The 23,291-nt window shown below is 39.4% G+C and overlaps 1 protein-coding gene and 2 non-coding genes across 3 annotated transcripts; 2 read left to right on the top strand and 1 right to left on the bottom strand.

The window, feature by feature from the left end:
• The first annotated feature begins 717 nt into the window (after positions 1–717).
• On the top strand, positions 718–1,227 carry LOC130974873 (protein FAR1-RELATED SEQUENCE 11-like). Its single transcript, XM_057899713.1, has one exon. It carries the CDS (start codon positions 718–720, stop codon positions 1,225–1,227), a length of 510 nt encoding a protein of 169 aa, XP_057755696.1.
• Positions 1,228–16,578: 15,351 nt separating this feature from the next.
• On the top strand, positions 16,579–16,682 carry LOC130978394 (small nucleolar RNA R71). The gene has a single exon (XR_009086040.1). It is a non-coding gene; the product is annotated as a small nucleolar RNA R71 (small nucleolar RNA).
• A 5,279-nt stretch (positions 16,683–21,961) lies between these two features.
• Positions 21,962–22,069, bottom strand: LOC130978732 (small nucleolar RNA R71). The gene has a single exon (XR_009086349.1). It is a non-coding gene; the product is annotated as a small nucleolar RNA R71 (small nucleolar RNA).
• Positions 22,070–23,291: the final 1,222 nt, after the last annotated feature.

Here is a 23,291-nt window from a genome sequence, read left to right as displayed (position 1 = left end):
CGTCACTTCATCTTCACTCTCGAACCCAACAGTTTCCTTCGGCATTCATCGTTCAGCTTCATCGCACCCAGGAGCCTTCATCGCCATCATCTTCATCACTGCCCTTCATCTCACCCAGCCTTCATCGCCTTCGTCGTACCCATCCTTCATCACCGTAATCCTCATCTTCATCATTCATTACAGTGGTCTTCCTCGAGCTTGATCTCACCGTCACCGTCAATAGTCGTTGTCTTCCTCGATGCTGCTTTGAATGGCCTTTCCTTGGAGCTCCATCACATTCAGAAAACCCTAACCTCCATCAGTGTATTTTTTGGCTTTTCACCGTCAGTACTCATTCAAAAAACCCCAACCTCTATCACGCCGCCATCTATCTCACCGTTGCCACCCTTGGCGCTCAAGATCACAACCGGTTTCGTCCTTGAATGCCATTCCTCTTGCTGTTTTGCTTGACGTCCCTCTCGCCGTTCTGCTCGAAAAGTTGCTCGCCTTTTTCTTGTGGTTCTACTCACCTCTGTCTCGTGGTTCTACTCGCCTCTGTCTCACGATTCTGCTCGCCAGGTCTCGCGGTTCTGCTAGCCGTGCTGCTCGAAGGTTAGTGCTCAGTTGTGCTCCATCTTCATTTTTTTAAAATGAAGTGAAGATATCATAGAAGTAGCCATAAGACTAGCCTTACTCATGCCAAGCTTGGACAACAAATTTTTAATATATTTTGGTTTTATGAGAGATGAAAGTGATTATGTTGGCGACGTAGTCAGTTCAGATGCTAATGAATTTGATGTTGAGCAATTGGATTCAAATGGCCAAGATGACCTGTCACATTATGGAAATGTATTTGGTCTTACTGCAGTTGAAATAGAGAACAAGGTTTTCAAAACGGAGGAATGTGCTTATGAATTCTATATGAGGTTTGGGAAGTGCCATGGGTTTGGTGTATGCAAAAGAGACTATGGGAAAGATGACGCCAAAAATCTAATTAGGAGGAGATTCTTTTGCAATAGAGCTGGGTTAAGGGATGAAAAGCACTATAACAGATTGGATAGAAAAAGATGTCATAAGCTTGAGACACGAATGAACTACCAGGCTAAATTGTCCATACATCTTGACATAGAAAGTTCGAATTGGAAGGTCCGAAAAGTCATCCTTGAGCACAACCATGAGTTAGTAGCTAGGTGTATGGTAAACTTGATTCCTAAGTTCCGTCGGGTTTCAGGTGCGGCAAAGGATTAGCTAGATGGTATGCAAAGTTATGGGCTACCTACACCTGCGTCAAAGATACTTGGTTATATGGCGGGGATTGCTGGAGGGTATTCACTATTGGGTTTCACAAAGAAGGATGCTTCTAACTACCTTGACCAGACTAAGCGCGCAAGAATTGAAGATGGGGACTGGTGCATAGATTCCCACACTCCGTACAACTAAACCAGCAAGTGCACTGGGTCGTCCAAGTAATACCTGAGGTGAGTCAGGGTCGATCCCATGAAGATTATCAGCTTGGATCAAATAGTGGTTATCTTGTAAATCTTAGTCAGGCAGATAGAAAAGTTGTTTAAACGCATAAAAGTAATAAGAAAACATTACTCAGTGGTTTTGAATTTAATGATAAGAAGATGGTTAAGGCTTTGGAGATACTTTGTTCTTTTGGATCAATACTTTCTTGCTATCTAATCCAACTGTGAATGATTTCTTCTATAGCAGGCTGTATGTGATCAACACTAGTTTGAAAGGTCTCCAATCTTCCTCTGGGCTGAACACCAGGTTTAGTGTGCATCCAATCTGAATAAGGGTGAAGCTCCTACAGTTCATTCCCTTGGTGATACTACTCAAAAAGCCACAGACAAGGTGGAATCTTCCGAATTAGAGAATGTTGCACCTTGATTCTAGCCTTTACCACAAAGACCCTAAACTCCCCATACCTCGGCTGAACTGATATCTCGAGAAGTTCCCAACGAAGTCGTGGATTAACCGTCTGAGAGACGTATTCTCAAGCGAGTGGTTCATTGATATCTGATGAAAGACGCTCGCTGAACCATGTAGAATAGAGATAACCTTGTGCTAGTTCAACTAATTCATAAGGTTGAAGAACGAAGATATATCTTATAATAGAATCAAACACAGATTGAAAATAGAACAGTAGTACTTTTATTAATTCATAAAACTCAGTAGAGCTCCTAACTTTAACCTAGGAGGTTTAGTGACTCATGCTGATAGAAAAATATAATGGTAAACGTGAAAATGGGCAAGAGATCAAAAGTCTCCCAAAAAATCCCTTAACAATGGTAAACTCTTGTCTATATATACTAATCTAATAATTAAGGATTACAGAAATATGATAGGCTTAGGCTTGTAGTGCGAAAATCCACTAACGGGGTCCACTTGGTGAGTGTATGGGATGAGCTTTAGTGTCTCCCACGTGCTAGGATTCCCTAGAGGCGTTGAACACTGGCTAAGGGCCCCCTTTTGGGCGTTGGATGCTGGTCACCTCCTTATGGGTGTTGGACGCTAGGAATGGGGTCGATGGCTGGCATTGAATGCCAGTTTTTGGACCTTTAATTTTGAAGCAAAGTATGGACTATTAAATATTTCTGGAAATCCCTGGATGTTAGCTTTCCATAGTCGTTAAGAACGCTCCATTTGGACTTGTGTAGCTCCAGAAAAGCTCCTTCAAGTGCACAGAGGTCAGGTCTTGACAGCATCTGTAGTGCTTTCTCTGCCTCTAAATTAGACTGTTGCTCCAGCTCCTCAATTTTAGCCAGAAAATACCTGAAATTGCATAAAAATACACAAACTCAAAGTATAATCCAAAAATGTGAATTTTACACTAAAACCTATGAAAAATTAATAAAATTTAAACAAAACATGCTAAAAACTATATGAAAATGATGCCAAAAAGCGTATAAAATATCCGCTCATCACAACACCAAACTTAAACTGTTGCTTGTCCCCAAGAAACTAAAAACAAAGTAGGATAGAAAAGAAGAGTAAGATACAATAAATCTCAGAGTTTTCAATGAAGCTCAATTTCAATTAAATGAGTGGGGCTTAGTAGCTTTTTTTTTCTTCTAAATAGTTTTGGCATCTCACTATCCATTGAAACTTAGAAGTGTTGGCCTCTTTAGAAACTTAGAATCCAGATGATATTATTGTCTCTCCTAGTTTAGTTCTTTTTATTCTTGAACACAGCTTTTTAAAGTCTTGGTCGTGGCCCTAAGCACTTTGTTTTCCAATATTACAACCGGATACATAAATGCCACAGACACTTAACTGGGTGAACCCTTTCGGATTGTGATTCAGCTTTGCTAGAATCCACAGATAGAGGTGTCCAGAGTTCTTAAGCACACTCTTTTTACTTTGGATCACGACTTTAACTGCTCAATCTCAAGCTTTTTACTTAACACCTTCACACCACAAGAATATAGTTAGGGACACTATTTCTTTGGAGTGCTTAGGCCAATATTTTGTTTCTTTTAGGCCCTCCTAACCATTGATGCTCAAAGCCTTGGATCCTTTTACCCTTGCCTTTTGGTTTAAAGGGTTATTGGCTTTTTGCTCTTGCCTTTTGGTTTAAAGAGCTATTGGCTTTTTTCTGCTTTTTATTTCTCTTTCTTTTTCAGCTTGCCTTTTTTTTTCGAACAAGCATATATATTTTTTTCTTTTATTGCTTTTTACTATTTTTTCTTACTTTAAGAATCAATTTGATTTTTATTTTTCAGATTACCAATAATACTTCTCCTTTTTTATCATTCTTTCAAGAGCCAACATTCTTAATTCCAATTTCAAATATGCACTGTTCATTCATACATTCAGAAAATAAAAGCAATGCCACCACATCAAATAATTGAACTATTCTTAAGATAAAACTTGAAATTCATGCATCTTAATTTTCTTTTTCAAATAAAATTTTCATTTATATAAGGTGAGAGATATATGGAATATTTTATAACTTTAGGACATAGATAGAAATGATCATGCAATAAGAACACGAGAACAGACAATAAAACATAATGGAAAACAGAAAAATACATAAAAGCAAGGGGTGATGGAACGGGACCACCTTAGTGACGGCAGCTACCACTTCCTCTAGAGAATCCAATAGAGTGCTTGATTTCTTCAATGTCACGCCTTGCCTCTGTTGTTCTTCCCTAAAAGCTCTTTGATCTTCTCTAATTTCATTGAGGATGGTGGAATACTCTTGATGCTCCATCCTCAACTGATTCATGTTAGAGCTTAATTCTCCCATAGAAGTATGCCATTGATCCCAATAGCTTTGAGGAGGAAAATACATCCCTTGAGACATCTCAGGGATCTCATGTTGAGGTGGCTCCAAATGCTCATGTTATGGTTCATGTGTCGGCTCTCTAGTATGCTCCATCTTTCTTTTAGTGATGGGCTTATCCTCCTCAATTGGAAGGTCATATTCTATGACAATCCCAACTGAATTGCATAGGTGACAGATAAGATGAGGGAAAGCTAACCTTGCTTGGGTGGAGAGCTTGTCTGCCACTTTGTATAACTCTTGAGGTATCACCTCGTGTACTTCCACCTCCTCTCCAAGCATGATGCAATGGATCATGATGGCTCGGTCTATGGTCACTTCGAATCGGTTGCTAGTAGGGATGATAGAGCGTTGGATAAATTCCAACCATCCTCTAGCTTTGGGCTTGAGGTCAGGCCTTCTTAGTTTGATAGGCTTGTCTTGGGAATCTCTTTTCTACTGTGCTCCTTCACACATATGTTTGAGAGCACTTGATCCAACTTTTGATCAAAATTGACTCTTCTAGTGTAAGGATGTGTGGGTTTCCTTGCATCAAAGGCAAGTTGAACGCCAACCTCACACTTTCCGGGCTAAAGTCTAAGATTCTCCCTCGAACCATGGTGCTCCAATTTTTAGGATGCGGGTTCACACTAATGTCATGGTTTTTTGTGATCCATGCATTAGCATAGAACTCTTGCACTATTAAGATCCCAACCACTTGGATGGGATTGGTTAGGACTTTCCAACCTCTTCTCTGGATTTCATGTCGGATCTCCAGATACGCATTCTTCTTAAGCTTAAAAGGGACCTCAGGGATCACCTTTTTTTACCACTACTTCATAGAAGTGGTCTTGATGGGCTTTGGTGATGAATCTCTCTATCTCCCAAGATTCAGAGGTGGCAGCTACGGCCTTTCCTTTCCTCTTTCTAGAGGGTTCTCCGACCTTGGGTGGAATAAGTGGGAATGGAAAGCAAAAAGTAAGACTTTTCCAATACCAAACTTAAAACTTTGCTCGTCCTCGAGCAAAAATAAACAAAAGGGAAGAATAGAGTAGAAGAAGAAGAAAATAGATGGAGATAGAGGGAGGAGAGCAATTCGGCCAAGTGAGGACTAAACGTGTATGAGTAGTGTGTGGGATAAGTGGTATGAGAGGGGTATTTATAGGGAAGTTATGGTTAGGGTTTCGAAAGATTGGGGGGAAATATGGGTGGGAAAGTTTGAATTTTAGTGGGTGGGGGTTGGTGGGAGTTATGATGGTTTTGGGGAAGAGGTATGTATGTGATTTGTTGAGGGTTTATAGGGAAGAGTGTGATAGAAAGTATGAAAAGAAGAGGGAAAAATGTGGGGTTGGTGAAGATGTTGTGGGATCCACTGGTCCTGAGAGGTTAGGGAATTCAAATTCTCTGCCTCCCCCCTTGTGGGCGTTGAACGCCCAGCTCATGCTTCATAGCTGGCATTCAACGCCAGCTTCCTGCTCCACTCAAGGCGTTGAACACCAAGGAAGGACCTCTTTCCTGGCATTCAACACCAGGTCTTCTGCTCTGTTGGGCGTTGAACACCCAGCCTCTGCTCTAGGGTTGGCGTTCAACGCCAGTAATGTTACCCTTTGTGGGCGTTGAACGCCCACTCATGCCTTCTTGTCTGGCGTTCAACACCAGCAAGACATGTACTCCAGGGTGTTCTGTTTTCACTTCTGAACGTTTCTGTCTCTGTTCTGACTAATGCACATGATCATGAACCTAAAAAAATAATTAAGAAAAACGAATTCAAAGAAAAACATAAATAATAACTATGGTTGGGTTGTCTCCCAACAAGCGCTCTTTTAACGTCACTAGCTTGATGGTTAGCTCCTTACGGAGATTGATATGGGCTTGGAATTTTGCCCGTTATAGTAAACTTTCTTTCTGTCTTCTTATGGATGAGCTTCACAAGCTCTAGAGATAAGACATGACTCACTGTATGTGGTATGACTAGTTTCTTAGTGAAGACAACTCTCATTCTAGGTGAGAGGCCTTCTATTGGGATCTTTTTGTCTCTCCAACCTTTAAGTACTTTTTTTAATACCTTTGTTCTTAGTGCTTGTTGATGGCCGCCCAACACCAAACTTAGAATTGGTGTCTAGGGGCTTAGTAAAGCTCTGCACTGAGAGAGATGGTTGGAACACTAAGTGTTGCACAGTTATCTCTGATGGGAGATATTTGTCGGTATAGAATTTACCAATAAATTCTGTCGTGAGTATAGTCTAAACCAACAAGCTATCCCGCACCAAATTTAGAAAATGTGTCACCACAATTCAAAATCAATAACCAGGAGTAGAATCTCGGGTCATTCTCCCTAGGAGTTGCCCTAAGATGCACGTCATTGGTTAGGAGTTCTCCTGGTAGTTTGGAGTTGAATACAAGAAAGGTAAATGAACATGAATTAAAACAATGAGCAATTAACAATTGAACAAGGAAACCAAGAAATTAAACTAACAAGGGTGAATGACAATCAATCAAATATAAAATCCTTGGCTAGGGGTGAGAATTGGAATTCCTGTCATCATTGCCTCCATCAATTGTGATAAGAATTGGTTATTGCTCCACTTAGTTAACCTCTAACTATAAAGAAAAGTCAAGTGGAGATAATCAATTTGAGTCCACAAGTCCTAGTCAAATCCTAAGGAAAGACTAGCTTTAGTGGCATTTAAATCAACTAGCAATTCCAATTGTCAATCAACAAAAGACTTTGACAATTCAACTGTTTCCAATTTTCTAACCCCCAAGCCAAGAGTGAAAATCTACTCCATAATTATAATTGACATTTTCTCAAACACTTGGTGAGCAAGAATGAAAGACATTGTGAAATTGAGAAGAAATTTTAAATCAAAGTTATATACTACAAACAACTAACAACAATCAAGCAATTAACAACAACAAACATGAAATTCCTCAATGCATTAAATAGAAATCAATGTAAACAAGATCCAATTCCAAGATCCAAAATAACTAGAATAACAAGAACACTAAATGAGAGTAGGAAAATGAGATCTACAAATTAAAGCAATGTATAATTGAATTAAAACAGATCTAACTAAAGGATCCAAGTGAAATTGAAATTGAGAAAGCTAAAACCTAGAGAGAAGGGAGAGTTTCTCTCTCTAGAGACTAAAACTCCAAAAACTAGCTAAAAATTCTCTAATGTGTGAGTCCCCCTTTTCCCCATCAATTCCTGGGTCTTTTCCATGAAGAATCAAGTTGGATTTGGGCCTGAAGCTCCTCAGAAATCGCCAGCCACGAGTTCATTAATGATGTCACGTGCCGAGCGTCACGCGTGCACGTCGGCCACGTGTGCGCTTCATTTGAGTTTTGCAAGCCACGCGTGTGCGTCAGCCACGCGTACGCGTTGATGGGATTTTTGCTCAGCCACGCAAATGCATCAACTTTTATGCACCAATCCTAAAACCATGCTCCTACGCGTGTGCGTCGGCCACGCGTGCATGTCGTAGCCAATTCTCCAAAGCTCCATTATTCATGTTCCTTTCATTTGTGCATGCTTCCTTTCTCTCTTCTAGGCCATTCTTGCCCTATAAACTCTGAAATCACTTAACAAACATATCACTACATCAAATGTTAATAGAAGAGGATTAAAATATAACATATTTAAGGTCAAAGAAGCATGTTTTCAACCATGAAGCAGAATTAGGAAGGAGACACAAAACTATGCATTTTATATGAATAAGTGTGAAAGAATATTGATAAAACCCCCCAAATTCTACACAAGATAAATCCTAAAATTGGGGTTTATCAATCTCTCTTTTCTCAGAGGGAGAGCTGGGGTGAGGCATCTTGAACAAGATGTGCTTCTCCACTAGTTGTAAAATCAGTTCTCCCTTTGTTTCATCAATGATAGCATTGGCAGTGGCTAGGAAAGGTCTTCTAAGGATGATTGATTCATCCTCATCTTCCCCAGTATCTAAGATTATAAAATTTTCAGGGATGTAAAGGTCTTTAACCTTCAACAAGACATCCTCTACTAAGCTATATTCTTTTTTCATTGACTTGTCTGCCATCTCTAGTGAGATATTTGCAGCTTGTACCTCAAAGATTCCCAACTTCTCCATCACAGAGAGTGGCATGAGGTTTATACTTGACCCTAGGTTACACAGAGCCTTCTCAAAGGTCATGGTGCCTATGGTGCAAGGAATTAGGAAGCGTCCGGGATCCGGAAGCTTTTAAGGCAGATTCTGCTGAACCAAAGCATTGAGTTCTTTGGTAAGCACTGGAGGTTTTTCCTCCAATGTCTTTACTCTAAATAACTTGGCGTTTAGCTTCATGAGAGCTCCTAGGTACTGAGCAACTTGCTCTTCCCTAGTTTTCTCATCCTCATCAGAGGATAAGTATTCATCAGAACTCATGAATTGCAAGAGTGTTTGCAAGGGGACCTCTACGGTCTCTTCATGAGCCTTGACTTTCTTTAATTCTTGGATAGGGACTTGATGAGCGGATAATTTGTACCCTTTTTGGCATTGTTTTTAGCATGTTTTTAGTAGTTTTAGTTGAGTTCTTAGTATATTTTTATTAGTTTTTAGTTAAAATTCACTTTTCTGGACTTTACTATGAGTTTGTGTGTTTTTCTGTGATTTCAGGTATTTTCTGGCTGAAATTGAGGGACCTGAGCAAAAATCTGATCCAGAGACTGAAAAGGACTGCAGATGCTATTGGATTCTGACCTCCCTGCACTCGAAGTGGATTTTCTGGAGCTACAGAAGCCCAATTGGCGCGCTCTCAACGGCGTTGGAAAGTAGACATCCTGGGCTTTCCAGCAATATATGATAGTCCATACTTTGCCCAAGATTTGATGGCCCAAACCGGCGTTCAAAGTCACCCTCAGAAATTCCAGCGTTAAACGCCGGAACTGGCACCTAAATGGGAGTTAAACGCCCAAACTGGCATAAAAGCTGGCGTTTAACTCCAAGAAGAGTCTCTACACGAAATTGCTTCATTGCTCAGCCCAAGCACACACCAAGTGGGCCCGGAAATAGATTTTTATGTCATTTACTCATCTCTGTACACCCTAGGCTACTAGTTCTCTATATATAGGACCTTTTGCTACTGTATTAGGGAGCTTTTGATCATGTTTTTATGATTGAACTCACTTTGGGAGGCTGGCCATTCGGCCATGCCTAGACCTTGTTCTTATGTATTTTCAACGGTGGAGTTTCTACACACCATAGATTAAGGTGTGGAGCTCTGCTGTACCTCGAGTATTAATGCAATTACTATTGTTCTTCTATTCAATTCCGCTTGTTCTTTGTCCAAGATATCACTTGTTCTTCAACTTGATGAATGTGATGATCCGTGACACTCATCATCATTCTCACCTATGAACAAGGTGACTGACAACCACTTTTGTTCTACAAGCAACCAAGGCTCTAGTGAATATCTCTTGGATTCCTGATACACGATGCATGGTTGATCGCCTGACAACCGAGTGCTCGCCTGACAAACGAGCCAGCCATTCTGTGAGATCAGAGTCTTCGTGGTATAGGCAAGAACTGATGGCGGCATTCAAGAGAATCCGGAAGGTCTAACCTTGTCTGTGGTATTCTGAGTAGGATTCAATGATTGAATGACTGTGACGTGCTTCAAACTCCTAGCAGGCGGGGCGTTAGTGATAGACGCAAAAGAATCACTGGATTCTATTCCGGCCTGACCGAGAACCGACAGCTGATTAGCCATATGCTGTGACAGAGCATAGGAATATTTTCACTGAGAGGATGGGAGGTAGCCACTGACAACGGTGAAACCCTACATAAGCTTGCCATGGAAAGGAGTAAGAAGGATTGGATGAAGACAGTAGGAAAGCAGAGAGACGGAAGGGAAGGCATCTTCATACGCTTATCTGAAGTTCCTACCAATGAATTACATAAGTACCTCTATCTTTATCTTTATGCTTTATTCGTATATCACTATACCCATTTGAGTCTGCCTGACTAAGATTTACAAGGTGACCATAGCTTGCTTCATACCAACAATCTCCGTGGGATTGACCCTTACTCGCGTAAGGTTTATTACTTGGACGACCCAGTGCACTTGCTGGTTAGTTGTGCGAAGTTGTAGTGATCACAATTTCGCGCACCAAGTTTTTGGCGCCGTTGCCGGGGATTGTTTTGTGTATGGACAACTGACGGTTCATCTTGTTGCTTAGATTAGGTATTTTTTCTTCAGAGTTCTTAGGAATGAATTCTAGTGTTTCAAGGTGATGTTCTTATCATCACCAAAGCTGATTGATCTTCATCAATTTAGCTCTTGAATGCAATGTCCTGCTGAAGCTTGGCTAGCCATGTCTAATTCCTTTAGACTGAAGCTTTAGACTAACATTGCATGATTCCTGGAATTCTCATTAAGAATTTTGATACCTTTATTTTCTTTTCATATAATTTTCGAAAAAAAAAGCACAAAAAAAAATTTCAAAATCATAAAAACCAAAAATATTTTATGTTTCTTGTTTGAGTCTAGTATCTAATTTTAAGTTTGGTGTCTTGCAATGCATTGTTTATTTGATCTTGGTTCTATTTTCAAGTCAATAGTACAGGGAACTGAAGATTCAGAACATGCAGCAGAGGAATTACACAGAAAAAGCTGGGTGGTGGACGAAATTGTGATCCATGTTCTAACTATTTTGAGATGAAAGCTTCTTATGGCACTGGTTGAATTCACAACTCCGTTCAACTAACCAACAAGTGTACTGGGTCGTCCAAGTAATAAACCTTACGTGAGTAAGGGTCGATCCCACAGAGATTGTTGGTATGAAGCAAGCTATGGTCACCTTGTAAATCTCAGTTAGGCAGGTTAAAATTATTTATGATTTCGAAAATAGAAATAAGAAAGTAAATGAAATAATAAAAGGGATAGAATACTTATGCAGATTCATTGGTGGGAATTTCAGATAAGTGAATGGAGATACTGTATGGCTCAAGGACGCCTGCTCTCCTACTGCTTCAACTCAATCCTTCTTACTCTTTTCCATGGCAAGCTGTGTATAGGGGTTCACCATCAGCGGTGGCTACTTTCAATCCTCTCGGGAAAATGGTCCTCTGCGGCTGTCACTCGCATGGCTAATCGTCTGGAGGCATCACCCATGGTTGATGGCTACATCCCATCCTCGCAGTGAAAACTACGCTCACGCACTCTGTCACAGCACGGCTAAACACTGGTTGGTTCCTGCTCCTACTGGAATAGAATCCCTTGATTCTTTTGCGTTTGTCACTAACGCCCAGCACTTGCAAGTCTGAAGCATGTCACAGTCATTCATTACCGGAATCCTACTCGGAATACCACAGACAAGGTGAGACTTTCCGGATTCCCAGGATCCTACTCGGAACACCACAGACAAGGTGAGACTTTCCGGATCCTCATAAATGCCGCCATCTATCTAGCTTATACCACGAAGATTCTGTTGGGGAATCTAAGAGATACACATTCAAGCTCTGTTGCATGTAGAACGGAAGTGGTTGTAAATCACGTGCGTTCATAAGTGAGAATGATAATGAGGGTTATCTAATCATCACATTCATCATGTTCTTGGGTACGAATGAATATCTTGGAATAAGAATAAGAGAGATTTGAATAAAAGAAAATAGAATTGCATTAATACTTGAGGTACAGCAGAGCTCCACACCCTTAATCTATGGTGTGCAGAAACTCCACCGTTGAAAATACATAAGTAAAAGGTTCAGGCATGGCCGAATGGCCAGCCCCCTAAAACGTAATCAATAGCCTCTTAGGATGAAGAATAAAACAAAACTGAGACTAAAGATGTCTAATACAATAGTTAAATGTTCTATTTATAATAAACTAGCTCCTAGGGTTTACATGAGTAAGTAATTGATGCATAAATTCACTTCCGGGGCCCACTTGGTGTATGCTTGGGCTGAGCTTGATCAATCCACGAGCTGGGGCTCCTCTTGGAGTTGAACTCCGAGTTATGACGTGTTTTGGGCGTTCAACTCCGGATCATGACGTTTTTCTGGCGTTTAACTCCAGACAGCAGCATGTACTTGGCGTTCAACGCCAAGTTACGTCGTCAATTTCCGAATAAAGTATGGACTATTATATATTGCTGGAAAGCCCTGGATGTCTACTTTCCAACGCCGTTGAGAGCGCGCCAATTGGAGTTCTGTAGCTCCAGAAAATCCATTTCGAGTGCAGGGAGGTCAGAATCCAACAGCATCAGCAGTCCTTTTGTCAGCCTTTTTCAGAGTTTTGCTCAAATCCCTCAATTTCAGTCAGAATTTACCTGAAATCACAGAAAAACACACAAACTCATAGTAAAGTCCAGAAATGTGAATTTAACATAAAAACTAATGAAAACATCCCTAAAAGTAGCTTAAACTTACTAAAAATTACCTAAAAACAATGCCAAAAAGCGTATAAATTATCTGCTCATCACAACACCAAACTTAAATTGTTGCTTGTCCCCAAGCAACTGAAAATCAAATAGGATAAAAAGAAGAGAATATACTATAAATTCCAAAATATCAATGAATATTAATTATAATTAGATGAGCGGGACTTGTAGCTTTTTGCTTCTGAACAGTTTTGGCATCTCACTTTTTCCTTTGAAGTTCAGAATGATTGGCTTCTCTAGGAACTTAGAATTTCGGATAGTGTTATTGACTTTCCTAGTTAAGCATGTTGATTCTTGAACACAGCTACTTATGAGTCTTGGCCGTGGCCCTAAGCACTTTGTTTTCCAGTATTACCACCGGATACATAAATGCCACAGACACATAACTGGGTGAACCTTTTCAGATTGTGACTTAGCTTTGCTAAAGTCCCCAGTTAGTGGTGTCCAGAGCTCTTAAGCACACTCTTTTTGCTTTGGATCACGACTTTAACCATTCAGTCTCAAGCTTTTCACTTGGACCTTCATGACACAAGCACATGGTTAGGGACAGCTTGATTTAGCCGCTTAGGCCTGGATTTTATTTCCTTGGGCCCTCCTATCCATTGATGCTCAAAGCCTTGGATCCTTTTTACCCTTGCCTTTTGGTTTTAAGGGCTATTGGCTTTTTCTACTGCTCCTTCTTTTTCTATATACTCTTTTTTTTTTTCGCCATTTTCTTCTTTTTCACTGCTTTTTCTTGCTTCAAGAATTAATTTCATGATTTTTCAGATCATCAATAACATTTCTCTTTGTTCATCATTCTTTCAAGAGCCAACAATTTTAACATTCATAAACAACAAGATCAAAAGACATATGCACTGTTCAAGCATTCATTCAGAAAACAAAAAGTATTGTCACCACATCAATATAATTAAACTAAATTCAAGAGCTATTTTCGAAATTTATGTACTTCTTGTTCTTTTGAATTAAAACATTTTTCATTTAAGAGAGGTGAAGGATTAATGGATTTTATTCATAGCTTTAAGGCATGGTTACATACTAATGATCATGAAATAAAGACACAAAACATAGATAAACACAATACTAAAAACCAAAAACAGAAAGAAATAAAGAACAAGGAATGAATCCACCTGAGTGAGGGTGGTGCCTTCTTGAAGGTCCAATGGTGCTCTTTTGAGCTCCTCTATGTCTCTTCCTTGCTTCTGTTGAATGATTCCTAGTAATTTTGGTGTTCCTCCCTTTTAGTTGCTTCCAATATTTATGTGGAGGACAACTTTTCCCCTGAGGTATCTCAGGGATCTCTTGATTTGCAGCCACATGTTCTACCACTGAGCTATGACGGCTTATATTAGTCTTTTCATCTCCCATGACTCAGAGGTGGAAGCTTTTTGTCTTCCCTTTGAGGTTTCTCTGGCTTTAGGTGCCATTAATGGTAATGGAAAAGCAAAAAAAGCTATGCTTTTACCATACCAAACTTAAAATATTGCTCGCCCTCGAGCAAGAGAAGAAAGAAGAGAAGAAGAAGAAGAAGAAGAAGAAAATGGAGGAGAGTGAGGGGAGATGGAATCGGCTATATGGGTGGGATTGGGTGGGAAGGAGAAGTTTGAATTTTGAAGGTGAGTGGGGTTTATGGGAAAGAGTGAGTGGTGAATGAAAAATAGAAGGGATGACCATGAATGGAGAGAGAGAGGGCGAGGTAGGTGGGGATCCTGTGAGGTCCACAGGTCCTGAGGTGTCAAGAAATTCCATCCCTGCACCAAATAGGCATGTAAAATGCCTTGGTACACCATTCTGGCGTTTAAACGCCCATTGGTGCACGTCCTGGGCGTTCAACGCCCATGTAAAGCATGTTTCTGGCGTTGAACGCCAGTTTCATGCTTGTTACTGGCGTTCAGCGCCAGTTTTTCCTCTCTGGGCACATTCCTGGCGTTCAGCGCCAGGATGTTGCTTGTTTCTGGCGTTCAGCGCCAGAATGGTGCTCTGTTCTGGCGTTGAACGCCGGCCAGATGCACCTTGCTGGCGTTGAACGCCAGCCTGTGCGTCCTCCAGGATGAAAATTTTTTTCTTCTGCTGTTTTTGATTCTGTTTTTAATTTTTATGATTTTTTCGTGACTCCTCATGATCATGTACCTAATAAAACACAAAATAACAATAAAATAAAAATTAGATAAATAAAATTGGGTTGCCTCCCAACAAGCGCTTCTTTAATGTCAATAGCTTGACAGTGGCTCTCATGGAGCTGCAAGGTGATCAGGTCAATTTTTGTGTGGTCCCAACACCAAACTTAGAGTTTGGATATGGGGTTTGAACACCAGACTTAGAGTTTGGTTGTGGCCTCACAACACCAAACTTAGAGTTTGACTGTGTGGGCTTTTCTTGACTCTGAACTGAGAGAAGTTCCTCATGCTTACTCTCTTTTGTCACAGAGGGATGGCCATGTGCCTTAAACACAAAGTAGTCCCCATTCAATTGAAGGACTAACTCACCTCTGTTGACATCTATCACAGCTCCTGCTGTGGCTAGGAAAGGTCTTCCTAGGATGATGCATTCATCATCTTCCTTCCTAGTGTCTAGGATTATGAAATCAGTAGGGATGTAAAGGCCTTCAACCTTTACTAGCACGTCCTCTACTATTCCATAAGCTTGTCTCATTGACTTGTCTGCCAATTGTAATGAGAACAAGGCAGGTTGTACCTCAATGATCCCCAGCATCTCCATTACAGAGAGTGGCATAAGATTTATCCCTGACCCCAGGTCACACAGAGCTTTTTCAAAGATCATGGTGCCTATGGTACAAGGTATTGAGAACTTGCCAGGATCTTGTTTCTTTTGAGGTAGTATTTTCTGAATCCAAGTATCCAGTTCATTAATAAGCAAGGGAGGTTCACTTTCCCAAGTCTCATTACCAAACAACTTGGCATTCAGCTTCATGATAGCTCCTAAATATTGAGCAACTTGCTCTCCAGTCACATCTTCATCCTCTTCAGAGGATGAATAGTCTTCAGAGCTCATGAATGGCAGAAGGAGATTTAATGGAATCTCTATGGTCTCTAGATGAGCCTCAGATTCCTCAGGATCCTTGATAGGAAACTCCTTCTTGCTTGAGGGGCGTCCCAGGAGGTCTTCCTCACTAGGATTTTTGTCCCCCTCCTCCCTTGTGCATTCGGCCACATTGATCACATCAATGGCCTTGCACTCTCCTTTTGGATTCTCTTCTGTATTGCTTGGGAGAACACTGGGAGGAGTTTCAATAACTTTCTTACTCAGCTGGCCCACTTGTGCCTCCAGATTTCTAATGGAGGATCTTGTTTCATTCATGAAACTAAAAGTGGCCTTTGACAGATCAGAGACTATATTGGCTAAATTAGAAGTGTTTTGTTCAGAATTCTCTGTCTGTTGCTGAGAAGATGATGGATATGGCTTGCTATTGCCCAGCCTATTACGTCCACCATTGTTAAAACCTTGTTGAGGTTTTTGTTGATCCTTCCAGGAGAAATTTGGATGATTTCTCCATGATGAGTTATAGGTGTTTCCATAAGGTTCACCCATGTAATTAACCTCTGCCATGGCAGGGTTCTCAGGATCATAAGCTTCTTCAGAAGCTGCCTCTCTAGTACTATTGGATGCATGTTGCAATCCATTCAGATTTTGAGAGATCATATTGACCTGTTGAGTCAACACTTTGTTCTGAGCCAATATGGCATTCAGAGTATCAATTTCAATAACTCCTTTCTTCTGAGGTATCCCATTGTTCACGGAATTCCTCTCAGAAGTGTACATGAACTGGTTATTTGCAACCATGTCAATGAGTTCTTGAGCCTCTTCAGGCGTTTTCTTCAGGTGAATAGATCCACCTGCAGAATGATCCAATGACATTTTCGAAAATTCAGAGAGACCATAATAGAATATATCTAGTAAGGTCCATTTTGAAAACATGTCAGATGGACATCTTTTGGTCAGCTACTTGTATCTTTCCCAAGCTTCATAGAGGGATTCACCATCTTTTTGTTTGAAGGTTTGAACATCCACTCTCAGCTTGCTCAGCTTTTGAGGAGGAAAGAATTTATCCAAGAAGGCAGTGACCAGCTTATCCCATGAGTCCAGGCTATCCTTGGGTTGTGAATCCAACCATACTCTGGCTCTGTCTCTTACAGCAAAAGGGAAAAGCATGAGTCTGTAGACTTTAGGATCAACCCCATTCGTCTTTACAGTCTCACAGATCTGCAAGAACTCAGTTAAAAACTGATAAGGATCTTCAGATGGAAGTCCATAAAACTTGCAGTTTTGTTGCATTAAAGCAACTAGCTGAGGTTTCAGCTCAAAGTTATTGGCTCCAATGGCAGGAATGGAGATGCTTCTTCCATCAAACTTGGACGTTGGCTTTGTGAAGTCACCAAGCATTCTCCTTGCATTATTATTATTTTCGGCTGCCATCTCCTTCTCTTGTTCTAATGTTTCTGAAAGGTTACCTTTAGAATAATTTAATTTAGCTTCTCTTAATTTTCTCTTCAGAGTCCTTTCAGGTTTTGGATCAATTTCAGCAAGAGTGCCTTTATCCTTGTTCCTGCTCATATGAAAGAGAAGAAAACAAGAAAAGAAAGAGGAATCCTCTATGTCACAGTATAGAGATTCCTTTGTGTTAGTAGAAAAAGAAGGGGGTAGAAGAATGAAGAAGGAGGTTCAGATTTTTAGATGAAGAGAGGTGAAGAGAAGTGTTAGTAATTAAATAATTAAATAGAAGAAGAAAAGAGAAGGGAATTTTCGAAATTAATTTTTGAAAAAGAGGTTAGTAATTTTCGAAAATTAGAGATAAAATGTAATTAAAATTAAACATGAAACAATTAATTAATTAAAAAGAACTTTTGAAAAAGAGAGAGATATTTTCGAAAATAGAAGAGGGAGAAGTAGTTAGGTGGTTTTGAAAAAGATAAGAAACAAACAAAAAGTTAGTTAGTTGATTGAAAAGGATTTGAAATCAAAATTGAAAAAGATAAGAAGATAAGAAGTTAGATAAGATATTTTGAAATCAAATTTTGAAAAAGATAAAGTTTTTGAAAAAGATAAGATAAAAAAGATAAAAAGATTTTTAAGAAAAAGATATTTTGAAAAAGATTTAATTTTTAAAATTGCTTAACTAACAAGAAACTACAAGATGAGATTCTAGAACTTAAAGATTGAACCTTTCTTAACAAGAAAGTAACAAACTTCAAATTTTTGAACCAATCACATTAATTGTTAGCTAATTTTCGAAAATTAGATGTAAAGATAAGAAAAAGATTTTGAAAATATTTTGAAAAAGATTTTTGAAATTTTCGAGAAATTATGAAAAAAAATGAAAAAGATATGATTTTTGAAGAAGATTTTAAAAAGATAAGATTTTTAAAATTTGAAATTTTGACTTGACTTGTAAGAAACAACTAATTTTGAAAATTTTTGACCAAGTCAACCCAAAATTTCGAAAATTTGGAGGGAAATAAGGAAAAGATATTTTTTTGATTTTTGAATTTTTAATTATGAGAGAGAAAAACAATAAAATTACTCAATGCATGAAATTTTTAGATCAAAACAATGAATGCATGCAAGAATGCTATGAATGTCAAGATGAACACCGAGAACACTTTGAAGATCATGATGAACATCAAGAACATAATTTTGAAAAATTTTTTATGCAAAGAAAACATGCAAGACACCAAACTTAGAAATCTTTGATGCATGGACTCTAACAAACAAAAAATGCACATGAAAAACAAGAAAAGACATAAAACAAGAAATCATCAAGATCAAACAAGAGGACTTATCAAGAACAACTTGAAGATCATGAAGAACACTAAGAATGCATGGATTTTTCGAAAAAATGCAAGAAAAATTTTTAAAGCATGCAATTGACACCAAACTTAAAAATTGACTCAAGACTCAAACAAGAAACACAAAATATTTTTGGTTTTTTTTTATGATTTTATGATTTTTTAGTATTTTTATTATTTTTTTTTCGAAAATTATATTAAAAAAAACGAAAATAATAAAAAAAATATTTTTGAAAGATTTTAGAAAACTTTTTGAAAAGAAAATTACCTAATCTGAGCAACAAGATGAACCGTCAGTTGTCCATACTCGAACAATCCCCGGCAACGGCGCCAAAAACTTGGTGGACGAAATTGTGATCCATGTTCTAACTATTTTGAGATGAAAGCTTCTTATGGCACTGGTTGAATTCACAACTCCGTTCAACTAACCAGCAAGTGTACTGGGTCGTCCAAGTAATAAACCTTACGTGAGTAAGGGTCGATCCTACAGAGATTGTTGGTATGAAGCAAGCTATGGTCACCTTGTAAATCTCAGTTAGGCAGGTTAAAATTGTTTATGATTTCAAAAATAGAAATAAGAAAGTAAATGAAATAATAAAAGGGATAGAATACTTATGCAGATTCATTGGTGGGAATTTCAGATAAGTGAATGGAGATACTGTATGGCTCAAGGACGCCTGCTCTCCTACTGCTTCAACTCAATCCTTCTTACTCTTTTCCATGGCAAGCTGTGTATAGGGGTTCACCATCAGCGGTGGCTACTTTCAATCCTCTTGGGAAAATGGTCCTCTGCGGCTGTCACTCGCATGGCTAATCGTCTGGAGGCATCACCCATGGTTGATGGCTACATCCCATCCTCGCAGTGAAAACTACGCTCACGCACTCTGTCACAGCACGGCTAATCACTGGTTGGTTCCTGCTCCTACTGGAATAGAATCCCTTGATTCTTTTGCGTTTGTCACTAACGCCCAGCACTTGCAAGTCTGAAGCACGTCACAGTCATTCATTACCGGAATCCTACTCGGAATACCACAGACAAAGTGAGACTTTCCGGATTCCCAGGATCCTACTCGGAATACCACAGACAAGGTGAGACTTTCCGGATCCTCATAAATGCCGCCATCTATCTAGCTTATACCACGAAGATTCTGTTGGGGAATCTAAGAGATACACATTCAAGCTCTGTTGCATGTAGAACGGAAGTGGTTGTCAATCACGTGCGTTCATAAGTGAGAATGATAATGAGGGTTATCTAATCATCACATTCATCATGTTCTTGGGTACGAATGAATATCTTGGAATAAGAATAAGAGAGATTTGAATAAAAGAAAATAGAATTGCATTAATACTTGAGGTACAGCAGAGCTCCACACCCTTAATCTATGGTGTGCAGAAACTCCACCGTTGAAAATACATAAGTAAAAGGTTCAGGCATGGCCGAATGGCCAGCCCCCTAAAACGTAATCAATAGCCTCTTAGGATGAAGAATAAAACAAAACTGAGACCAAAGATGTCTAATACAATAGTTAAATGTTCTATTTATAATAAACTAGCTCCTAGGGTTTACATGAGTAAGTAATTGATGCATAAATTCACTTCCGGGGCCCACTTGGTGTATGCTTGGGCTGAGCTTGATCAATCCACGAGCTGGGGCTCCTCTTGGAGTTGAACTCCGAGTTATGACGTGTTTTGGGCGTTCAACTCCGGATCATGACGTTTTTCTGGCGTTTAACTCCAGACAGCAGCATGTACTTGGCGTTCAACGCCAAGTTACGTCGTCAATTTCCAAATAAAGTATGGACTATTATATATTGCTGGAAAGCCCTGGATGTCTACTTTCCAACGCCGTTGAGAGCGCGCCAATTGGAGTTCTGTAGCTCCAGAAAATCCATTTCGAGTGCAGGGAGGTCAGAATCCAACAGCATCAGCAGTCCTTTTGTCAGCCTTTTTCAGAGTTTTGCTCAAATCCCTCAATTTCAGTCAGAATTTACCTAAAATCATAGAAAAACACACAAACTCATAGTAAAGTCCAGAAATGTGAATTTAACATAAAAATTAATGAAAACATCCCTAAAAGTAGCTTAAACTTACTAAAAATTAACTAAAAACAATGCCAAAAAGCGTATAAATTATCCGCTCATCACTGGGCGTTCAAAACGCCCAGTGAAGAAGGACAGACTGGCGTTTAAACGCCAGCCAGGGTGCCTGGTTGGGCGTTTAACGCCCAAAAAGGTAGTGCATTGGGCGTTAAACGCCAGATTGTGCACCATTCTGGGCGTTTAACGCCAAGATGGCACAAGGGGGAGGATTTTGTTTTCAAATCAATTTTTTTTCAAGTTTTCAAAGTTTTTCTAAATCAAATCTTTTTCAAATCATATCTTTTCAATCAAATGTTTTCAAAATCAATTTCTTTCCTTTTTCAAAGATACTTGCTATCAATTAATGATTTGATTCAACATTTCAAGTATGTTGCCTTTTCTGTTGAGAAAGGTTTAATGTTTGAATCATATCTTTTCTTGTTAGGCAAGTCATTAATTTTTTTTTTCAAATCTTTTTTTAAAATTGTTTTCAAATCATATTTTCTCAATCACATATTTTTAAAATCAATCATATCTTCTTAACCTCATCTTTCTCAAAATAGCTTTCAATCAAATCTTTTTGACTTCTAATTTCAAAATCTTTTTCAAAAATCACTTGATTTCTTTCCCACTCTTATTTTCGAAAATTAATTAGTGTTTTTCAAAATGTTTTCAATTTCTTTAACTTAATTTTCGAAAATTCTCTTCCCCTCTTCCCACATCCTTCTATTTATGGAGTACCACTCCTTCTCAATGCACAATTCGAACTCTCTCTGATTAAGTTCGAATTCTTCTACCTCCTTCTTCTATTTTTCTGTTCTTCTGACACCTCAAGGAATCTCTATACTGTGACATAGAGGATTCCATATTTTCTTGTTCTCTTCTCTTTTATATGAGCAGGAACAAAGACAAAAGCATTCTTGTTGAAGCTGACCCTGAACCTGAAAGGACCTTGAAGCGAAAGCTAAGAAAAGCTAAGGCACAACTCTCTGTAGAGGACCTAACAGAAATCTTCAAAGAAGAAGAACACATGGCAGCCGAAAACAACAACAATGCCAACAATGCAAGGAAGGTGCTGGGTGACTTTACTGCACCTACTCCCGACTTCTATGGGAGAAGCATCTCTATCCCTGCCATTGGAGCAAACAACTTTGAGCTTAAGCCTCAATTAGTTTCTCTAATGCAACAGAATTGCAAGTTCCATGGACTTCCATTGGAAGATCCTCATCAGTTTTTGGCTGAGTTCTTGCAAATCTGTGACACTGTCAAGACTAATGGGGTTGACCCTGAGGTCTACAGACTTATGCTATTCCCTTTTGCTGTAAGAGACAGAGCTAGGACATGGTTGGACTCACAACCTAAAGAAAGCCTGGACTCATGGGAAAAGCTAGTCAATGCCTTCTTGGCAAAGTTCTTTCCACCTCAAAAATTGAGTAAGCTTAGAGTGGAAGTCCAAACCTTCAGACAGAAGGATGGAGAATCCCTCTATGAAGCTTGGGAAAGATACAAACAATTGATCAGAAAATGTCCTTCTGACATGCTTTCTGAATGGAGCATCATAGGTATTTTCTATGATGGTCTCTCTGAACTATCCAAGATGTCTTTGGATAGCTCTGCTGGAGGATCTCTTCATCTGAAGAAGACGCCTGCAGAAGCTCAAGAGCTAATTGAAATGGTTGCAAATAACCAATTCATGTACACTTCTGAAAGGAATCCTGTGAACAATGGGACAAATCAGAAGAAAGGAGTTCTTGAGATTAATACTCTGAATGCCATATTGGCTCAGAATAAAATATTGACTCAACAAGTCAATTTGATTTCTCAAAGTCTGTCTGGAATGCAAAATGCACCAAGCAGTACTAAGGATGCTTCATCTGAAGAAGAAGCATATAATCCTGAGAACCCTTCAATGGAAGAGGTGAATTACCTAGGAGAACCCTATGGAAACACCTATAATTCTTCATGGAGAAATCACCCAAATTTCTCATGGAAGAATCAAGAAAGACCTCAACAAGGTTTTAACAACAATAATGGTGGAAGAAACAGGTTTAGCAATGGCAAGCCTTTTCCATCATCTTCTCAGCAACAGACAGAGAATTCTAAGCAGAACCCCTCTGACTTAGCAACTATGGTCTCTGATCTAATCAAAACCACTCAAAGTTTCATGACTGAAACAAGGTCCTCCATTAGGAATTTGGAGGCACAAGTGGGGCAGCTGAGCAAGAAAGTTACTGAACTCCCTCCTAGTACTCTTCCAAGCAATACAGAAGAAAATCCAAAAGGAGAGTGCAAGGTCATCAACATGGCCGAATTTGGAGAGGAAGGAGAGGAAGTGAACGCCACTGAGGAAGACCTCAGTGGGCGTGCACTGACCTCCATTGAGTTCCCCAATGAGGAACCATGGGAATCTGAAGCTCAAAATGAGACCATAGAGATTCCATTGGACTTACTTCTGCCTTTCATGAGCTCTGATGAGTATTCTTCCTCTGAAGAGGATGAGTATGTCACTGAAGAGCAAGTTGCTAAATACCTTGGAGCAATCATGAAGCTAAATGACAAGTTATTTGGAAATGAGACTTGGGAGAATGAACCTCCTTTGCTCACCAAAGAACTGGATGACTTGTCTAGGCAGAAATTACCTCAAAAGAGACAAGACCCTAGGAAGTTTTCAATACCTTGTATCATAGGCACCATGACCTTCAAGAAGGCTCTGTGTGACTTAGGGTCAAGTGTAAACCTCATGCCTCTCTCTGTAATGGAGAAGC

The sequence above is a fragment of the Arachis stenosperma genome, chromosome 4 (genome assembly GCF_014773155.1).
Source record: "Arachis stenosperma cultivar V10309 chromosome 4, arast.V10309.gnm1.PFL2, whole genome shotgun sequence".
Lineage (NCBI taxonomy): Eukaryota > Viridiplantae > Streptophyta > Magnoliopsida > Fabales > Fabaceae > Arachis > Arachis stenosperma.
This window is presented reverse-complemented; position numbering and strand designations above follow the sequence as displayed.

What these genes read in the sequence shown, in the direction of transcription:
- LOC130974873 (XM_057899713.1), top strand. Translation starts at nt 718, where the DNA reads ATGAGAGATGAAAGTGATTATGTTGGCGACGTAGTCAGTTCAGATGCT.